The sequence below is a fragment of the Rissa tridactyla genome, chromosome 3 (genome assembly GCF_028500815.1).
Source record: "Rissa tridactyla isolate bRisTri1 chromosome 3, bRisTri1.patW.cur.20221130, whole genome shotgun sequence".
NCBI lineage: Eukaryota > Metazoa > Chordata > Aves > Charadriiformes > Laridae > Rissa > Rissa tridactyla.
The window spans coordinates 64,246,505-64,266,857 of NC_071468.1; the positions used below are offsets into that span (position 1 = coordinate 64,246,505).

Genomic DNA, 20,353 nt, shown 5'->3' on the forward strand with positions numbered 1-20,353 from the left:
ACCGCCCTCGTCCCCACGGGACCGCCCCTACTGCGCGCGCCTCCCCGCCGCCGCCACTTTCCGGCGGGAAACCGGACGAGGCTGTGCTGCCGGAGCCGTCGCGGCGCGCATGCGCGAGGAGCGCCGTTGCCTTGGCAGCCGCAGTTGTTTTCGGCCAAACCACCCGCGCAGCGCTGGGGAGGGGAGGGAGGGAAGTGCGGGGGAGACCATTGGCGGGGGGAGGCGGGGCAGCCGGCTGGCCGCGGCGCTGTCACGGAAGTGGATGGGGCCGACGTAAGTGATGGCTTCGCGCTGTGGCCGGCGGGCGCGGGGGAGCGGGGCTGTGTCGGGCAGGGCCCGCGCCTCCGGCGGGGAGGAGGCCGTGTTAGGGCAGGGGTTCCGCCGGGAGCTGCCGCCGCTGGTCATAGTGTGCGGCTCCAGAGGCGGGTAGGCTGGGGCACGCCTCCCCGGCCGCTCTTCCCTCCCCCGGCTCCCCTTCCCTCCCCGCCGGCACTCCCCGCTCTTGTCGCCGGCTCCGGGGCGGGGGGCTCGGCAGCCGTTAACGCGGTGGCGCGGCCGTTGGCGCGCCCGGCAGCGGCGCGCGCGGGCGGCGTGAGGCGGTCGTGAGGGCGGCTGGCGGCCTGCCCGGTCCGGCCCGGGGAGCGCGGGGATGCGCGGGAAATAGCGGGAGTTGAGCTCCGCAGCCAGCGTGATTGCTCAGAGTAACCCCGGGGGCTGACCGGGGGAAGAGGCGACCCGGAGAGGCCGGCATGTGGCGGGCGTCCTCTGGTCTCCCTGCGGCGTGGCGGTATGAAGCCCTGCCGCGTGAAGCCGTAAATCCCTTCATTAGTTTGTGTGTCCCCCGTCCCGCCCCCCCCGTCGGTACAAGCTTTGTAGTTTACTCGCGTGAGGTGGCATGGTCAGTTTATACCCGGCAGTACACGAAGATACCGTGCTTATCCGTGCCTGACACGTTAAGCCCCAGAGCAGTGATGCCTCCCTCGCACGAGGAATGCGCATCTGCACGTTAAATGCGATTAATCCCATCGGTTTAACCCTGTTACGGTGTGTGCTGGGAATGGTCCTTCGCATCTTTGTTGTTTACCGTTACTCCTCTGTGCAAAGCAAAACGCCCCTTTGGAAATTAAAATTCTTAGGGTGGTCTCTTGATGGGAACTCATTTTCGTAATTATGATCTAAGATAAGGCAGAGACTTGAAATGTGTTAAACAATCAAAGTCAGCTGTATTTCCTTACACAGAGCTGAAGTCCATAGTTTTACCATCAGGGCAGAGAGACTGTTTTCAACTGACCAAGAAAAGGTGCCAAATCTCGAAAAAAAACCCAGCTTTTTTGTCGTCGTTTACTGGCAGTTTACTCTGAAGCTAAAGTTTTCTGATATGTTACCGTTAGAAAACTCAGATGGATAGCACCAGCTTTTTTAAACGTCCTTTTAAATTAGTGTGAACACAAGGTTTTTACAGGCACATCTCAACTGGTAGAAAGCTCCTGCACTTTTAGTAGTGTTTATTTGATATGCAAATACATAGGTATTTACATCATAATATTAAAGCTGTCTTTCAGTTTTCTGGACTTAAATAGTGAATTTTCATGAATAAAACCAGATTGTTTTTTGATGCCACATTTATCATTAGTGAAGAGGAACAGATTTGTCTCAGTGTTATTTTGCCTTATAATTCTGAGTTAAAGCTTTTTCAGATCTTGAACTAATGATACTACAGATAGCTTTAGAAACCTACTAGTAAAACCCTTGCATTTTACAAGATTAATCTTAATGATAACTGAGTTTATTCAGATTGGGGCACTGTGGTTGCTGAACTTGGATGTAAGATTAAATCTCTCCTATTTTAAGATGAGATTATACTGAGTTAACAGCCTTGTTCTTACCCTTGTTGATTAGTGATCTATATTTACATAAATCTAATAGTTGCTTTCATGCACATGTCAAAGGTCATGTAATTTGAAATTGGAAATGTGTATAAAATAATAGCACTATCATTAGAGGACTTTATCTCTTAATTTTATTGCCACAAGAGGATAGACTTGTTGAATAAATAGGGGTAAATAGAAAATTATGCACTCACTGGTGAATTAGCAAACCTATGCATTCTACAGAGAGCACTGGTGAGCCTAGCCTTTGGAAAAGTGTTTGTTTCCTTATAAGCAAAATTATCTGCAAAATTACTTTACCTATAGTTCTTTTGTGGTGTGATTTATTTAACCTTTGACCATAAAATTATTTATATACTTGGGACAGGTATGCACTTCACTTATTTTTCTGTGTGGTTCTATATTGTCTCTCATATTTTGTGTTTTAAATTTAAGAGCATTTCATTTGTTGTTTGTAGTTAGTTTTTCTGAGGGATGGTTGAAATCACTCAACTAGTCATAAGAGACTTCCATGTTCCTCCAATCCTCAGAGAATTATTAAAGTTATAGAATCTGTATTTTATAACTATATTTAGTTTTCTACTACTTCAAATTATATTTTATAGCCAATTGTGAATCGACTACTTGAAAAGCAGCACTTAATAACTGTAGTACTTTTAAAATGGTCTTTTGGTATAACTAAGTATAAATTGCAAAAGCAGTTTTATTTTTCAATAATATTTTCTGTTTTCATTTATTGTAAGAAGTGTTATTTCTAACTGTTACTGTTCTGGTTGTGACAGTTGTTTATGAGTCAAGACATATTTTAGTTATTGAAAATATTGCTACCTTGTCAGTGACATGGTGAAGCACATTACAGAGCAAAACATTTTTTTTTCTTCCTAGGAAGTCCCTTCTGGTTGTCCTTGCTCATTTCAAACAGCCTCAGATTGTTGGATACTTAGTATAAATGCTTTGCTTAATACATGAAATAAACTAATGACACCTGGCAACTGACTAATCAGCACTTCTATAATCCCAAACCAACCCTAATACTTTGCTTTTTTTTTTTTCTTACGTTGGTTTGGTTTGGCCAGGCAGCAGACCCAACTGCTGTAAGTAACAAATGTGAAATGACCTGAAAGTATGTAGCCTGTGGGGGAAGCAAGTAACACTGTGAAAGGGAGATGAGAGGGATCTGAGGTTACTGTAGTGCAAATGCCTGGGGATGTAAGTGTAGCCTCAGCTCTTTCCTATAAAGGTAAGATAAGTGTGCCCAGGAGTGATTTTCAGCGTTGAGGCCAAGTGGTATGTTTGTCCCACTTTAATGCTATTAAAATCTTAGCCCCAAATCAGAGTGGCTGCATGCTAACTGCCTGTTAATAATAATCCATACTAACTCCGAATCTGTGCCCAGGAATTGCTTGGGTGAGTGTTAGGTGGCTTGGACCAAAATGGTGCCAAGCATAATGCAACCATATAGGCTGTCAGTATTTAATGCTATGTCTTAATTTATTAGGATAGATACAGTCTGGGTGTCCAGTGAATGTGAGCTAGTGGTGTCTAGCAAGGTGTTACCTAGGGAGAAGTTGGAGCTATTGCCTGGTGGGCTACCAGGGAGATCGGTGCGATAGTTTATTGCAGCGAAGGTTAAGGGGAACTTAACACGTTCATAGAAAGCTAGGTTTCATTAGTTCCACTGTTTACAAAACAGCTTTTGTATTAAAGTTTTTTGTAAAACATTCTGAATTTTCTTGATGAAAAGATAAAGGTGCTTAATATTTTTATTTTCCTTCAAGCTTTGTTTGGATTGGATTTGTAGGCTTTTCTCCACAACCAGGAGGGCCTAACATTTTTTCTTTAGAGAAATGAGTTTCATGTAATTGCTTGTCTGCATTATGCAAAATACAAATGCTTTATGTAAACATAAATATTTAGAGATTTGTAATAAAGTGAGATTTGCTGGCAGATACTAATCTTTGCATTGAAAGCTATCAGCTGGCTACAGTGTGACTTCCTTGATGATGCTGTCAGGATAGGAACCTGATTAGAAAGGCTTCATGGCTGATTATTATTTAAATAAACTGTAGGTATTTTTAGAAGGCTGGAGCACTATAGTACTGAAGTATTTGGCTATTGCCCAGAAATATATAGCTAATTAAAATGCTGTAGTGTTGGTTTTTATTTACTCTCAAATAACAAGTATCAGATAGATGCTGAGAATCTTGAGCATTTGATGGCAGAGAACTTTTAATAATTTAGACAAATAGTCTAGAAATAGATACTTCCCTAAAAGACCCGTACTCATCCTTGATATTAATTAGCATGCATTCAATTGTTAACTTCAAGCCTATGGACCAGTTATGTTAGTGAAAGTTGTTCATTATTTTAAATAGAATGGTGAATTCTGAGGAAGAAGCAGCTGGTGTGTTGAGCCACTTCTAACTGAGGACTGAAAATGCCAGCAGGTAAGAATACTTTGTGTTTGATTTCCAATACGTATTTTATAGTCAGAACTAGATGCAGATTATAGAAGTTACTTCTGTTTATAAATTTTTAATGCTGCATTGGCTCCATTTTGAGTCTATGTTTATAGCTGATTTTCAAAGTGTTGTTATTTTTTAATTTTTTTTTATTTTAAATTTTGGGGCTTTTGTAAAAATTGTAATTACAATGGTGAATATGCTGTAGCTGAGGATTCAACAGCCTTTTTCAGTGGTGTGCCAGATTGCTTTTTTTAATTCTTTAGCTACAAATTAAGCATTACCTCGGGGGGCTAGAACACCTACTGCTTCAAGGGTTGAAATACTGCTGATAGCAGTATTGTGATTCACAGAAAGGCAGGGGCTCTCAGCTCCACCTGATTTTGGATCCATCCATGTTCCTGCCTCTTACAGATCTGTTTCAGGGTGGTGCTGCTCTGGATTCCAGGTTCAGTAAGGAACCCAGAGCTGCTGCATCTTCTGGAGACAGTGTGTCACCTTTGTTACCAGGGTGCTACTGTTCATAAACAGCAAGGGCAATAACCTGTCCTCTGCTTTGGCTAGGCCAAGTTTTGTCTCGATCCTGATGTGTGTGCTCTTCAAAGTGTGCTTTCTTCAGGAAACAGGGTAGATGGTGCTGACTTCAGCAACAAGTTGTATCCTGGTGTGTTTGTACAATGTTGCTGAGTTATCCTTGCGTGGTTTACATTGTCGGTGAAAATTCTTAACTGAATGCTAAGTGAATTTCTTGGTAACTTTTCCCTGATAAAATAGTTCTTGTCCTTTGCAATTTTAAAGGATGATTATGCACTTTTTTTTAGCAATGGTAATTATTGAGCTAGTGAATCATACTCTAGATTTCTTTTTGCAGTTGAAAGTGAGGCAAAGGCAAAAACCAAAGTCCGCTTTGAGGAGATCTTCAGACATCATGCTGGCCTAACAGAAAAAAAGAAATCAAAGGAAAAGAAGTTTCACTCTCAAGAGAATATTGTGGTGAGTTTGAACACATGCAAGCTTTGTTTGGTTGCCTTCCTTAATGGAAAAAAGATCAGGAAAATGTATTGCAGAAAAGAGGTGTAAGCATTTAAAAAAAAAAAAAAGTATGATGTATATTTCTGCACATATCTTTGTTTTTGATGTGGGTTTTATTTGTGTTTGCGTACCAGCAATGCATCCTTGTAATTTGGAGGTATGCCAAAATTATATAGAATACAATACTGGTTAAAAGAAAGTGGTGCATGCATTCATTTAAAATTTGCCAGTACTTTTTTTTTTTTCATTCACGTTTTTCAGAAAAGTTTTAAGTTTTTCAAATTCAGTATTGACTTCAGCGGGAATTTGAGTGATGGGCTAATAGAATTATGGCTGTAAAAGTATTTAATTTTGAGAGTGCTACATCTGTATAATACAGGTACATCTGTGTAATACATCTGTGAATTAAGAACCGATGAGAATTTATAATAATATTAGAGATAATAATTAATTTTATTCCGTTTCCTAAGAATTACTGGTATAAGAATTTGCAAACAATGTTAAACAATGTGACATATTTTATTTTTTTAAAAATTTGATCTCTGTAATCGGCGTATTTCTGCATGTGCTGAGCTTTGTGTCTGAGTGGTCCTGTGTTTACATGACCACTTAGGCAGTACACACATATAAAGATTTTGGCTTTAGCTTGTGACTTGCAGATTAGGAATGATTCTATCACCCTGACCTTATAGTTAGATGATGTTTTTGTTTGTGGCATATCCGTCATTAAAAGAGCCTCAGAAATTCCTCTGAGTTACGGTTCGTGTTGTAGCTTTTTTCCTGAAACCAATTGTTCACTTAAAATGTTTGGAATTTCAAAAGAAAGCAAATTGCTTAAAAGATAAATGTTCTGGGTTTATTTTTCTTTTGTTAGGTGTTATGTTTTCTGTCTTTTGTCTTACAATTGTATTCATACCAGATGCTGGAAATGAATGTTCGTTCTTCAATACTCATTTAAGACAAAGGAGTGGTATTTTATACAATGTCAGAATATTACATGTATTTATTATATATAGTATATTTGGAATAATTATATTGAACTTAGTATTGTTATGCTGAAACATGTTTTTGTATTTAGATTGACAAATTGAAGTTGATATTTGTGTGGATTTTTTTTGCATTCCTTGAAGTATATCGTATTTAGTCCATACAAAGAATCGACATGACGTCTAAAATATAGTATAGAAGAGTTAGAGGGTGTTCCTTTCCTTTGTTTTGCTGGCATATGTGTAACAATAAGACTAAATTCTTCCTTGGCTAGGTTTACTTTTTTGATGAAACGTGGGTTTTTAAATCTGTACTTTATGATATAAGTATTTTTGAGCACATAATTTTATGTTCATATGCAACAACATATTACTCATAAATATTTTAAGCTTACTTTGGTTTTAAAATTGGTTTTCATTCCAGAAGTCTCTGATGTAAAACACTAGTGTTTTGGAGTTACCTAAAAACACTTAAAGTCACAGTGAACTGAATCACGAGTTAATGGTGTACCCACAAATTAAGAAGCGCTTTTAGAATCAGTGTGGAAGCCTAACTTTATGGTTTTGTTGAAGGCATAGATTTTTACCAATCAAAGCACTAAAAGAATAAGAACTTGAGGAGAACGTGTATTGAAACCTAATACTGACCGTTTTGAATATTTTCTTAAAGTGTGGCAAAGTTGCAAGAGCTCAGGTTGGTATTTTCCATGCTGGTTGCTTCAGCAAATAACCAGTCATTTCTTTGTAAGAAAAAAATGTGTGTGGGAGGTTAGGAGGAGGTAGATATAGGAGGTTGGCTGATTTTGTTCCAGTTTTCTTTATTAGAGTTTCACATATCTTGAAATAATGTGAAATTTATCAGTGATGCTTGCCTTTGCGTCATGCAGTTGCCATAAATGGTCTCCCAGTTTTGAACAGAAGCAGCTCATGGTTGAGAGCATATTTCTGCTGGAAATGTTCCAGTCTGCTTCTTTCTTTTGTCTTTACTGAACCTAGCCTTTCTTAGATTAATAAAACCTTTGCCATCATAATCCACTGTTTCCTTGAAACCTGAGTTCAGGAGCTGCAGGAGATTGCTGTGATTTTAAATGATAGAAGCGAAGGTAAGGGGATTACCTGCCCACTTGCCTGCTCTGCTCTATGTGCCGATTGCCTGGAGGGAAGGGAAGCAGCCTGACTCAAAAGGAAAGGCTGATGTCAGTATGGCAGGATGAGTTCAAACTCACAACTGATAGGAATGAAGGGCTTGTAGATGGAAATAGGCATCAGCTGTGGCCAGGTCTGCTTTGTTGTTCAATAGCCACAGGTGCAGTGGGTATGAGGCCTGAAGGCATGGCTGAAAAAACAAGAAATTGAAGAACGTGAATTTGCTAGTATCCCTTCCGGAGCGAACAGTCACCATATTTATTTTTTACCAGTTATGCCTCATATTACAAGTTGTTAGAATGAGGCAAGCCTCAGATCAGGCAATGGCCAGACTGTTTTGCCCAGATAGATTAATCTGTCTAAAGTCAGCATGAAAATGATTGAGTTTATTTTGGTTCAATCTGAATTTCATGGTAGAAAAGGGCATGTTTAACTCAGAAAATGTCAGTGAAGTTTTCTACCAGGTGAAAAGCAAGATGCCTATATATGGAGGCAAGAATTTCTTCCCTAGATTGTAGTCTGACCAGTTTACAATATTGGGATGGGCACACTTTGATAACTAAGGTTTTGTATTCAAGGCAGGACTGCAGCAAATTTATCCATTTGAAGCTTTTTACTTCCTACCTCATTGAGTCCGCTCCTTCCCTTTCTTCATAAGGCCCTGTATGACAGGTTGGACTCTGGAGGTTCATGAGTGTACAGGTAATAGTAGCATAGCTCCAGGCTTGAAAATTCTTCTATTATTTTGGGTAAGATGGATATTTCACAGGTTTCTTCTGACTAATTCAGTACTTTAGCTTCTGTCTTAGATGTAAAACACAACCTGCATAGCTTTGAGGTTGTAGAATTTTCTCAGGGTCTGTTTCATAGCCTGGTTTTTTTGCTGTTGTTGAGATTATTGTTGAGATTTCCACTTGGTTTTAGCCCTTTGTTTCTTATATTTAAAATAGGAGAACTGCTAATAGTTGACCATACACATTTTCTCGATGTTTTCTGTTAAAATTTGGTTAAACTTCTCCAAGCTCATCCTATTTGTAAATTAAAGTTCTTCTAGCATCTACATTTTGTAGTCTTATACAAGTAATGGCAGTAAAATTGGTTCCCTAGTGCATTAGAATTTTTTTAAGCATGCCACACAAATAGCCAGCATCACAAGTACATTCATTATCAATTCAGTTGTAAGTAAAGTTTTAAATAAGTTCTTTTACAACCAGTACATATCAGCCCTTCAGTAGGCTGGCAATGTCTATTCCTAATTTTTCAAGGTGTGCCTGTGTTATGGGAAGAAGTTTGGGTACCTCTGTAAACCTGGTTATCTGAGTTTCCAGATACCCTGGGCAAAATCACTTGATGTGTTTCCAGGTTCCACTCACACATATTTGAGAAGCCTTTTTAAAAGGGAGTAAGATTATTAGGCGTTGTCCCTGCTTTTAGCGCTGGAACATGAATGGCAAGTAGCGTGACCTGGGGTTGGCTCATAGTGGTACAAGATTTGTGTGTTAGTCCACCTGCAGTGCATCTTGGCTGGAGCCCATCTCTTGCTCCTGTCAAGCCAGTAGTGCAAGCAGATCTGTTCTCAGGGAAGACTGCTTCCTCTACCCTGGTGCCGTAATGTGGCTGTGGAATTGTTTTGAAAAAAAGCCTTCTCATTTGTTCCATGCTTTAAGCTGAAGAGGTCAGCTTCAGGTCAGAAACCTTTTGGAGTTACTCCAGAGACAGGCCTATCCTCTGAGCTGCTTTTCCAGCCTAACTGCTCTTTCTAACTCAGTTCAAGTGTGTTTATATATAGGCGATTGCCCTTAGTTGATCTCTCTCTGTCCTGCGTTTTCAGACAGAGAATCTAGAACAGTAGCCCTGCGTCTGCCTGCCACCTAATATGATGAATTGATTTTATTAATGTCTTAGCTTTTACTTCATTATTTTGTGACCCTGTCCCATCTTTCCTCTCTATTTAATTATATCATGTAATTACAACATGTGTAAAAATTGGCCTGAGTTAACATCATACAGGCTGAGGAATTTGTGTTTGAACTGCTGAAGCAGCTTTGTGCTGCCTGCAGTATCTATTAATAATGTTCCTGGAATTTGCTGTAGTTTGAGATTTTGTTTTATTTCATTATGAGGGTGTTCTGTATTTTTTTTTCCTATGAGTAAATATGCTATAATTAAGTGACTGTGTACTGCTACTATTCATGACACATATTTGTGGACATATTTTTTTGTTTGTAGGCAAAATAAATCACAAGTTCTAGTAAATATTTCAAGCGAGTTTTTGCAACAGCTAGGTTTCTTTGAGGAAATGATTCTTGAATATCAGAGTTATTTTACTTGAACAGGTCAAAGACAAGGGCTTTTTGTTTAGGATTTCTCAAAGAGTTCTACTTCTTGGGCTTAATGGATTAATGTTCTGTCACGGGCAAAAATCAGTATGACCTTAGCTTTGGTCACTGTTGGGTCTTAATTGCCAGTGTGTTGTAACCTTCATTCCTTATACTCTGCAGTTAAAGCTATTCGTAAAAGTGCAGATAAGGAAGGGGACAATCTATTAGAGAGGCTTATTTTGGTTTTTTAGTTTATATAAAGCTTGTTGCTCTAATTTATTTTTAATTTTGTTACTCTATTCTGTATTTCAAGTTATTTACATGAAATATTCCACATCCTCTTAGGTCATTGACTTATGAATAAAGAGGATGTTACTGGTCTATTTAAGCAAGTAAGAGATGAAGGTACAAAGACAGGTTTTTTTCATAATTTGATACTGAGATAGTTTAAACTATTTTTAGACATAGGATGCTAAAAATAAAGATACTTACTGAAAAGATGTATGAATGGCTTTAGATTTTTCTGATGTATTAGATAAGCATACTTGCATGAAATTCTAGATGCTTTAATTTTTAACTCATACTTTATTAGGACAGTGTCATTTAGTAGGTAGCATTAGTAAGTCTAGTCAGTGCGTTTTCCTGTACAAATAATATGTTATTAAAATAATACGTTCTCATGTACTTCAAACTTCCCTTTCTTTTTCCTTCCTTCTTCTTCTTCAGTGCTTTCCTTGCTCTCTGTGTTTTCTCTTCAAATGTCAGACATGAATAAAACAAGATACTGATGAAGGTTTGCAGGCTCACATAATTGAGGGCATACAATATGGAGGCAAATGACTTGCACATTGAGCATTCTATTCCATGCCTAGAAGGAAGATTATTCATGCAAGTGGGCATTTTTAAGTCAGGATCCATCCTCCAAAGTGTGATTGCCATTGCAACTTCATTCTCTGTTTTTCCTTTTTATAAGCTTGTATATTTTGGTGATGACTTATTACATGTATTGTCCCTTTTTAAAAATGTTTGGGGCAAACGTGATTCTGTAACTGTAAGAAGTATCCCAGCTAGAAGGGGAAGACGTCTGCGTTTATTGAGGGAGGAAGGTGGTTTTGGCAAAGAAAAGATTGTATGCAGATACTTACATTTTCTCCAACTTTTTTTTTTAAATTTGCTTTCTTTGTGTTTTGAAGTCCTTTCTAATGTTTCATGTGGAGACTCCAGAGAGTTTTGTGTAAGACCACAGAGTAAATGAACCTCAGTGACTTCATAGAAGTTCCATCAAGGAACAGAGATGTGTTTGTCAAGCTCCTTACAGACTTAGACCTTAGTTACTTGCTGTGTTGTTTGGAGTTGTTATAGAATCATAGAATAGTTTGAGTTGGAAGGGACCTCTAAAGGTCATCTCGTCCAACCACCCTGCAATGAGCAGGGACATCTTCAACTAGATCAGGTTGCTCAGAGCCCTGTCCAACCTGACGTTGACTGTTTCCAGGGATGGGCCATTACAACCAGGCATTTAGTAACCAGGAATAGAAACCTGAAGGAGGGGGGAAAGTTTACAATGTGTCCCCTAAAAAAAACCCAAAAAATTGTCAGGAGGAGTGCACAAACAAATGCCTTAGCTGAAATTTATCTTAGCTGTTTTTACTAGGCTGGTCCTAGATTAACTCTTTGTCATTCTCCTAAGAATAATGAGGGAGGGGAGTTCAACTTTATACATAAAAAAAAAAAAGTATTCACGGAAATTAGTTTTTCAGTTTTAGCACTTTTAAATATAATTTCATTGTCAAACTTCGGCAAGCAACTTTCAGTAAAAGAGACTACAAACAACTGAGCCTGAAGCCTGTCTCTAACTTGCATTTTAAATGGATGAAAATACATGATTTTGTGCTGTAATCTTCAAGTTTTCAACAGTCTAAAGCGTTGGCATCTGTTTATGGAGTAGACTTGTTGATTTCTTTTTTTACTGGATATGCCTAAAAGTAATTTAAAAACCTAGTGAAACAACATCGAGGATGAAGTGCTGAACCACAAAATGGGATTTTTTTTCACCGTGAATTTTCTGTTGCCCTTCAATCTGTCTTGTTAATTTTAAAGAAAATAACTAGATCTTTGATTTCATTTTACTTTGTGTAACGTTACTAAAGAAATAACATAAAGTATGATGTTTATCCTTAGAACATAATTTTTAGTACAAGTATGTTTTATGTTCTTTTAATTTATAGCTTGACACCTTTAGAAGTAATATTGACCTAGCTAAGGAAAGTGTGAATGATGAAGCAATTATAAACAACACATATAATCCTGAAGAAGAGAGTCCCCGATTTACAAAAAACAAACTGAGAGAGAAGGCCTCAATTGCAGAGAAAATAAACAATGATATTGTTAGTGGAGAGGAGAACAAGCACCCAAAGTCTAACAAGAAGAAAAAGAAATCACTGTTACAAGAACAATTTAATGAGGAAGAAAATGTATATGAAGCTAAATTGGAGAGTTTTGAGAAAAAGATTCCTGATTTTCCAAAGAAGAAAACAAAAAGTAAATCACAAACAGATGTACCTCATCAAGAAGGTGATAGAAAGATTAAAAATTCCTTGACTGAAGAGAGAAATGTAACTGAATTAGATGAGGAAGAAGAGCTAATTCGAGCCTATCAGCTGCAAGTGGCTGAGGATGAGGCAAAGGCAATTAAAAAGAAAATAAGAATGAAACTTAAAGAACAGATGTCCGAATTTACATCCAGTGTTCAAAGCCATGAAGTTGTATTGAACAATGAAGTAGGCAAAAAGAAGAAAAAGAAGAAAGAAGTAGCAGTTTTAAGTGAAGCTGAAACAAGGTACAATGATAAACTGTATACTGTGTGTCTGTGAATCTTAAGCGAAATGTTTCATTTTGTTTTAAGATAGGTGGAAGCTTTCTGATAAACTGTACATATGTGATGAACTGGATGATTCTGTTATGAAAAAAATATTACCAAATATTCTTTCAAAATGCTGTCAAGATTAATATTTAACTCACAGATTCAGTTTAACTTTTTTAAAAATATCCTCCATTACTATCTGATGTTTATTTTCTGTGGAATTCACTCTCATCTAACTTAATTTTGTGCATGGTTCTTTGGTGATGAGTGATGGCCCTGATCCAGCAAAAGACTATTAGGTTGGCTCTATTCAGATGAACGGTTCTGCAATTATCTGGAAATCAGAGGGAAGAGGGGAGAGAAATAAAAAAAGTCAAGACACTAATGTTGGAGGGGGTGAGGTGTTGCATTTTCAAGATACACAGCTGATGAGTTGCAGAGCTAGAGAGGAAATTTCAAGTGGATTAATAGTGGTAATAAGCAATTCTATCCATATACGCGTTAGAATACAATTGCTGACAGTAGTCCATTATGTTGCAGTGCAATGTCCCTTTCTGAGCTACAGCATCATCCAGCAGAAGACGGCAATGAAAATCAGTCATTGGAAAGACTACTTACATCAGAAGGACAGAAATTGGAGAAAACCATGGAAAAACAGAAACCTAAAGCAAAGAAGGTTAAAAAGAAAACCAGAAAAGGTTTGCCAACAAAAATATTAGAATGGTGTGCTGCTTTGCTGCTTTATCCAAGTCTTTTTTCTTTTCTTTTTTTTTTTCCGCTGCTACAGAAATATTTGTCCATAGTAGTAACACAGAAGTGACTGAGCTGTTGAAGTTACTTATGTTTCTTTAGTTACTTAATTGTGCTTTTGTTCTTCCAATTTTGAGGCTAACTTGTAAGAAAGCTAATTTAATGTACCAATCTAAAATTAATTTACTGTAAATATTTTTGAAATTGATAAATAGTTAGAAAGTGGGGTTTTTTAAAGCATAATATTATAATATATATACCACATTTACAGTGTATTACTTAGATGCATCTTCTAATTATCTTTTTATCATTTTCATCATTTTTATTTACTTTATGTTATAAATGGTGTATCACCACTGCTTTAACAGTGATGCTCAATTCAAACATAAGGAATACTTTTTTTATGCAACACATAGTCAAATTGGAGAATTCATTTCCTCAAATGTTGTGGAGGACAAAATAAGAAATTAGTCTAAAAAACAGACATTACAGAAATTGATGAGGAGTAGGTCTTTTGATATTTACTAAGTGTGGTGGTCTTACCGTAACTTGTAAATTAGGAAGTTTTGAAAACAATTTTTGCTTCTTATATTGTTTTTTACGTTTAAAAAAAAAAAAAAAAAACCAACCCTAGTATAGGCTGTAGTTCAGAGCAGGATATTGAACTGTATGGATTTTAAGTCATTGTGGCACAGAAGAACTTATATGAATCAAGAGGAAGACTTCTGTTTTTAAATAAAGATGTTTGTTAATGGGTATAGATTATATTAATGAATATGAATTTGTGTGTATGGTCATATGTGTTTAAAATGCTGCAAATCTGATAATTTTCTATTAACCTATTACATAAAGAACACTTCAAATATTATTGCTTTACTATTGATTGCTAAGGCAATATGGAGCATTTTTACTCCTTTAAACTGTCACTAGTGGAACATAGTAACCTCTATTTACTTTGTTCCAATTTCTAGAAGAAAACACAGAAGCTGCTGCAGAAAATGATGAAGAAATGAAGAATTCAGAAATTTCAACTCAGTCTAAATTTGGTTTTGATGATGATCTTGTGTTGGGAGTTTATATCCATCGATCTGATCGACTTAAAACTGATCTCCTGGTATCTCATCCCATGGTTAAAATCCATGTTGTTGATCAGAGAAGTGGCTTATACGTCAGGAAGGATCATAGGTGATTTTTAATAAACTGTTTCTGTTATCAATGATTACTATAAATACATAGATTCTTCCCTAGAAAATTAAATATGAAAATGAAAATAATGCTGAATTTTAAGCTTGCGAGGTCATTCATTAGTTTCTGCATCTATGATATAGGTACAGTAACCTACCTGTATACCTACAGTAAATTTGGGTGGTATTTTTCTTTTTCTTTTTGGCACTTTTAAATGCTCTGAACTGCTGTATTGCTCTCAAGGTTGCTATATTTACAGCACAGTTCATTCTGTATTATTTTCAGAGAGAAAACTTCCTAAATCTCAAAAATATGTAGTAGTCAAGATTAGAATAAGTAAGCAAAACTCTTGTAGCATAAATACCATCTGTCTTTTCTGTTTTATAAAAGACCTTTTAAAATCCTGAAATTAAGCTTAGTTCTTCATATTTCTAATTGCTTCAGTTACTTGTTTCCACTGTCATTATGCATAATTTTCCTGAAAACCAAATTTTAACAGTGCTTAAGCAGTAGGCTCCACCATGATCATTATGCATAAATTTGGTAAGAGTAACATGATTGTTAGGATTTTGAACTTCAGCCTGTAGCATTACTATATACATTGGGAATTGTCTTAAATTCTGGGTGGTTTTAGAACTTTTTTTTCTAACATAAAACAAATGGTATCTTGTATCTTTCTTTGCTTTCAGTAGTTGAAAATACTGGTTTTTTTAAGGTGCTATAACAATTGTAATTTTTTGGAAATTTTCAAACAGCAAGAGGAAAGTTTCATCTTATTATGAACAAGAGCAAATAGAGCACATTCTTCCTATTATGACAAAACCATATGACTTCAGACAGTCTAAATCAACAGTTCCGGAGTGGGAAGAGCAAGTCATATTTAATGAGCGTTTTAGTTATTTTATTCAAAATACTGAAGAAAGCCCTTGCGTAATCCTGTTTTTTGAGGTAAGGTTAAATATTTTACATCAAATTTATGCACGTTATGATTTTCTATTTATTTCTTCTGCAGTATATATTTAACTGATTCAGGTGTTTTATTTCAGTTATATTGGGTTAATAGCATAGCCTTAAGATACAGAATTAAGTGGAGATAGCAAAAAGTGTTATTGGTGACTGCAAAACGTTTTTCATAGCAAAAAAAAAAAAAAACCCTGTTTTGATAGTAGTAAAGAGGACAAAGCTTTTTTATTGAATCAACTGTCAAACTTCTGTGAAAGGCTGGTAAGATTGTTCCAGATCAGGAGGGGTGGCACCATGTAGGTAGGGTATCACTTTTTCCTTTTTTACATTCTTGAAATCTGAAAAGAAGCTCAAGTACCAGAAATTCAAAGATGGAGTTTGCCTACTTTGTAGCAACAACTCTTTTCCCTTGATGTTTTAGACATCTACTTCTCCTCTCCCATTCTTCACACAGTAATTATTAATTCTTCCTCCAGTACAACTATGTTTAAAGGAAAAATTGTAAGGTATATATTCAACGTGACTTTAAGCTTAAGTATTTCAATATTTGTAAAGAGAGACTCGGTAGTATTAAGCTGAAAACGGGAACCTAATACAATAAATATTTTTTCATTCCTTGTTTTTTGTATTTCAAATAGATTGTATATACAATATCACCATACGTTTCTTTATGTTCTGTGATACTCATAACGAACACATTTGTAGAGTCCTTAGTTGCTTAACACAAAATTAATTACATTTATATGTAAAGCTTCTTCATGGAAATCATGTTGGTGTTGTGACCAGAAGTATGACTATACTGGAATCATGCTGTTTGACTTCAGTGTGGTTTATGAAATAACAATTTGAAGAAACCATGATTCCAATTTTTTTGTATGCCAGGTAAATCTCCAAAAGTCACTGACCAGAAAAATGAAGAGACACATGGACATCATTGGAAGTGTTCAAAGTCACATTGGAGAGGGCTTTGAGCAACCTGATGTCGTTCCCATGGCAGGGGCGTTGTACTAGATGATCTTTGTAGGTCCCTTCCAACCCAAACCATTCTATGATTGATTCTACGACATAAGTGACAAAGCTAGGAAAGGAAAACTTGCTTTTTGACTGCCATTTTCCAGCTAGATTAACATACAGCTAGTTTTGGCTGTCATATTTGTGATCTATATGATTCCCTAGCTATATAGGATTTATGAAAATTACACATGAACACATTTATTAAGGCAGAAGGAAAGCAAGAAGAGGTTTTTTTAAGACCAGACTTATGTTCTATTTTAAAGCAGGTCATAAATAGTCATCAGGTAAATGTATAGGGATCTGTTATTTCTAATTGTTTATGTGAAAGAAGTACTTGTTTTGTAATGGCTTAAAACTGAAGTCTTGATCTAGTGAATCGCATCTAGCATGTTTTCAATGTGTTTTTTAATTATCGTGAAGTATATATTCGTGAGAAATATATTTATATTCCTATCAATACTTTCAGATCCTTGATTTTCTAAGTATGGATGAAGTGAGAGCCAACTCTGATGTACAAATTCAGGAATGTGGTTTCCGAAAAATTTGTTGGGCATTTCTAAAGGTATTGTAAATATTTAAATGAAGAAACAAAATTTATAAATCTTTCTATTCAATTATCTAGAAGACGCTAACCGCACAAAGTGTGAAAGTATTTTTAATATTTCCAGGCAACAGAGATGGAAAAACAAATTCTTGCTTGGCTCTTCTCTCCTTTCCCTCTTCCTTTACCCCATAAAATTCACAGTAACAAGCTTGACAGTAAAGAATATGTATTTTTCAAGGAAGTATACAATGTGTAAAAAAGCTTTTTTTTTTTTTTTTTTGTTCATATAGTACAGAAGGAGGTTTTCTTTAAGGGTTTTCTGTGTGTTCATGAGATTGTCTCTGCAAAGAAAATGACAAATCCACTGATTTGTGTACCTCAGCTATTCTGCATTCTAGTGGCATTTTCAGTTGACCAGTCTTTGACAAGACTCTCTAGCCTAACTATAAAATGCCTGTCGTTTTTAATTCCAGAGTTTGAAATGCTGCAGCAATGACATACAGGGAATTTAGCTAGCATGTCATATACCTTTTTACCCTTTTAGGAGAGACTTGAATGTGCCAATTTGGCCTTTGAGAGCTGACAAGCTTTAATTTGCCTGAGGATTGTTCATTTACACCTACTCTTGTGGAAGGTAGATCTTGACAGTCATTGTGCAACCTACAACGTGAGAAATACAGGAGAAGATAATGGACTGCAAGTTTAGAGGAAGGGAGAGGGACCTCCATATCATTACATGCAGAGTCTCTTCTCAGCTCTGCCAAAGATGAATCTACTGGAATAAGAGGTCCGGTATCTTGTGTCTGGGTGTATAGCTGTGGGGACTGTGCATCCAGGCGTTCAGTACAGCCTACTTGTGAACAAAGGGAAGGATGAATTTCCAACTTATAGATACAAATAAAATTATGACCTGTTCTTCATTCCTACTGCATCCGTCTGCATTATCCTTTCATCCGTATCAGTCAAAGTAGAAATGTCCTGATAAACAGTGGTTAGTGTTAATGGCAGTAGGTACACTTGTTCTTTAGTTCAATAGAGAGAACTCTTATTTCTTCTAAGTTGGAAAGGTTACTGCTTTGTTGTATCTTCTGTTCTGAGTCAAAGTCTTACCAATGGCCTTTGCTGCGGGGTTCAAAGGGGACAGATTTGGAAGAGGCTTTTTGTGGACTGACAGTCCTTTGAGATTCTGGTGATTCCAGCAAGCAGTAATTTAAAAAAAAAAAAAAGGGGGGGAGGGATGGGTACTGCAGAGGTCTTCCCACATACAGGATATTACTGTTGTGCATATGAAGCACGTTTTAAAACTAGGCTGCCATCTAAGCTTCAATCTTGGTGATTTGATCCTGGGGGTGTTTAAGACGTGCTTACTTTATTACCACTTTTGGGGATGGTATATTTCCCCAATGGGAAATTTCAGAGTTTATACTGTAGTTGTTTGAGATATTAGAAATAATCAATGACTTTTATGTTAATGTAATAATTTTTTTTTTCCTCTTTTCAATCACCGCTCCAGCTTGTAGGTGCAAATGGAGTTCGAAACATTGATGGAAAACTCCGTCTGCAATTATATTACCCACCTCCAAGGACGAAGTCACATTTGAATGTTGTTGAGGTTTATGACTGGTGGGCAAAATGTCCTAGAAATCGTTACCCATCAACTTTATATGTAACCATAAGAGGCATAAAACTGCCAGATCATGTAAGTTAAATATTTAATATATAAATATATTTACAAATATGCAGACTTTTCTGTAGGAAGTAGTAACCAGCTAGAGTGTGTGAGTGTGTGTGTTTGTATGCATGTTTATAAAAGCTGTACGTACAGTATATAAAATAGCTAGCATATAACTAGCTATAATAAGAACTTTGCATCTTAAGATATGTGTTCCAAACTCAGCCCTTCATACCTATCTTTGAAAAATAGGCGTACTTTCCCATCTGCAACTTTGCATATTTTGCCATTGACAGTCAGAAAACTTTCAGGATGCTTTCTTGAAGATTGATATTCCTTCTCATTAGGAGAAATGCCATTTTAAGTCACTGGACTCACAAAGGTGTGTAAATTCTATAAATGAGAGAAGATGTAAGTCACTTAACTCTGATTCCCTGCACCTTCAAGCTATGATGAGTCTTACTTTTTCTCAAATGAAAACTCCTTTAAAGACAGGCTTCCATTGGTGTGTGCAGAGATGTGCATTCAAGATAAATACAGCATTTATTGTTCTACAGTGTCAGTACAATATTGTTCTAGTACCTAATTTTCCATATGTATTTGCAGTTGTCATAAGTGTCTTCTGCTTTCTGTTCATACAATCAAGGGTGATCTGTGGAAGCCTGGTGAGATGTGGTCGAAAAACAAGCTATTCTGTGGGATTAGTTCATATGTTTTGGGGACGTTTTTCTAATCTGTATACTGGAATGACATCTGCAGATCTCTTGCTCAGTCAGCTGCTGAGGTTGTTAGGAATTCTGTGTGCTTTGTTTGAGCAGCTGTGCTTCATCTTTCTGGAAGTGTTCTGAGCCTGTCTTCTCCATGGTCTGAATGTTTTCCTGGTATGTTTAGGTGCTGTCACTGGTTTATAGCTGTCCCTATTTTACAGTCTTCTGTGAAGCTCAAGTGATGTGATGAATTTGCATATCTTTCCGAGCTGTGCTTGACTTGAATCCATTGACTACTGATATTATTTCTTTCTTTCTTGTTCTGATAAATGCCAGATTTGCCAAGGCTAGGATTGAGCTCCAGATAAAAGCCATAACATGATACAGTTTTCTATGCATAGATTTCTGCTTCCATTTAAGATCTGCTATAGATCCTGCCTTGTCCCCTGGAGGTATTTAAAGACACATAGACATAGTGCTTAGAGATAGGGTTTAGTGGTGGTTTTTGTCAGAGTTAGGTTGATGGTTGGCCTAGATGATCTGAAAGGTCCCTTCCAACCTAGGTGGTTCTATGATTCTCCAGAAGGGCTCAGATCTCCCATACCTCCGGCACGGGCTGGTAGATATGAAAATATATGCCTTGGATAAAACAGGGTGAGGAAGTAGACATCTATGTGTGGACAACTGATTTAAGCTGCTAAATTGCTTTCTACTTGCGTGGTAGGTGTCCAACCTCCCTTTTTAGTTACAGGAATCTAGACGGTTATTCACCCTGAAGTGGATACCTAGCAGCTGTCAGCCTGGAAGAAAACAGTAATA

The 20,353-nt window shown here is 37.1% G+C and overlaps 1 protein-coding gene across 10 annotated transcripts in view; it reads left to right on the plus strand.

Moving 5' to 3' along the window:
* Positions 1-206: 206 nt before the first annotated feature.
* Positions 207-20,353, plus strand: part of AHI1 (Abelson helper integration site 1) — a 94,564-nt gene continuing 74,417 nt past the window's right edge. For 9 of the 10 annotated variants that reach the window (XR_008465363.1, XR_008465362.1, XM_054194961.1 and 6 more), the window contains exons 1-9: positions 207-273; positions 4,265-4,336; positions 5,223-5,344; positions 12,065-12,675; positions 13,240-13,397; positions 14,421-14,634; positions 15,390-15,582; positions 17,078-17,173; positions 18,669-18,854. Coding sequence is in view for 8 of the 10 variants with exons in the window: in XM_054194961.1 (XP_054050936.1) it covers positions 4,327-4,336; positions 5,223-5,344; positions 12,065-12,675; positions 13,240-13,397; positions 14,421-14,634; positions 15,390-15,582; positions 17,078-17,173; positions 18,669-18,854 (1,590 nt within the window). In the remaining 2 variants the exon portion in view is untranslated. Of the gene's footprint in view, positions 274-355; positions 423-4,264; positions 4,337-5,222; positions 5,345-12,064; positions 12,676-13,239; positions 13,398-14,420; positions 14,635-15,389; positions 15,583-17,077; positions 17,174-18,668; positions 18,855-20,353 lie in introns of those variants that run through there. The other variant, XM_054194958.1, reaches the window with a different exon arrangement.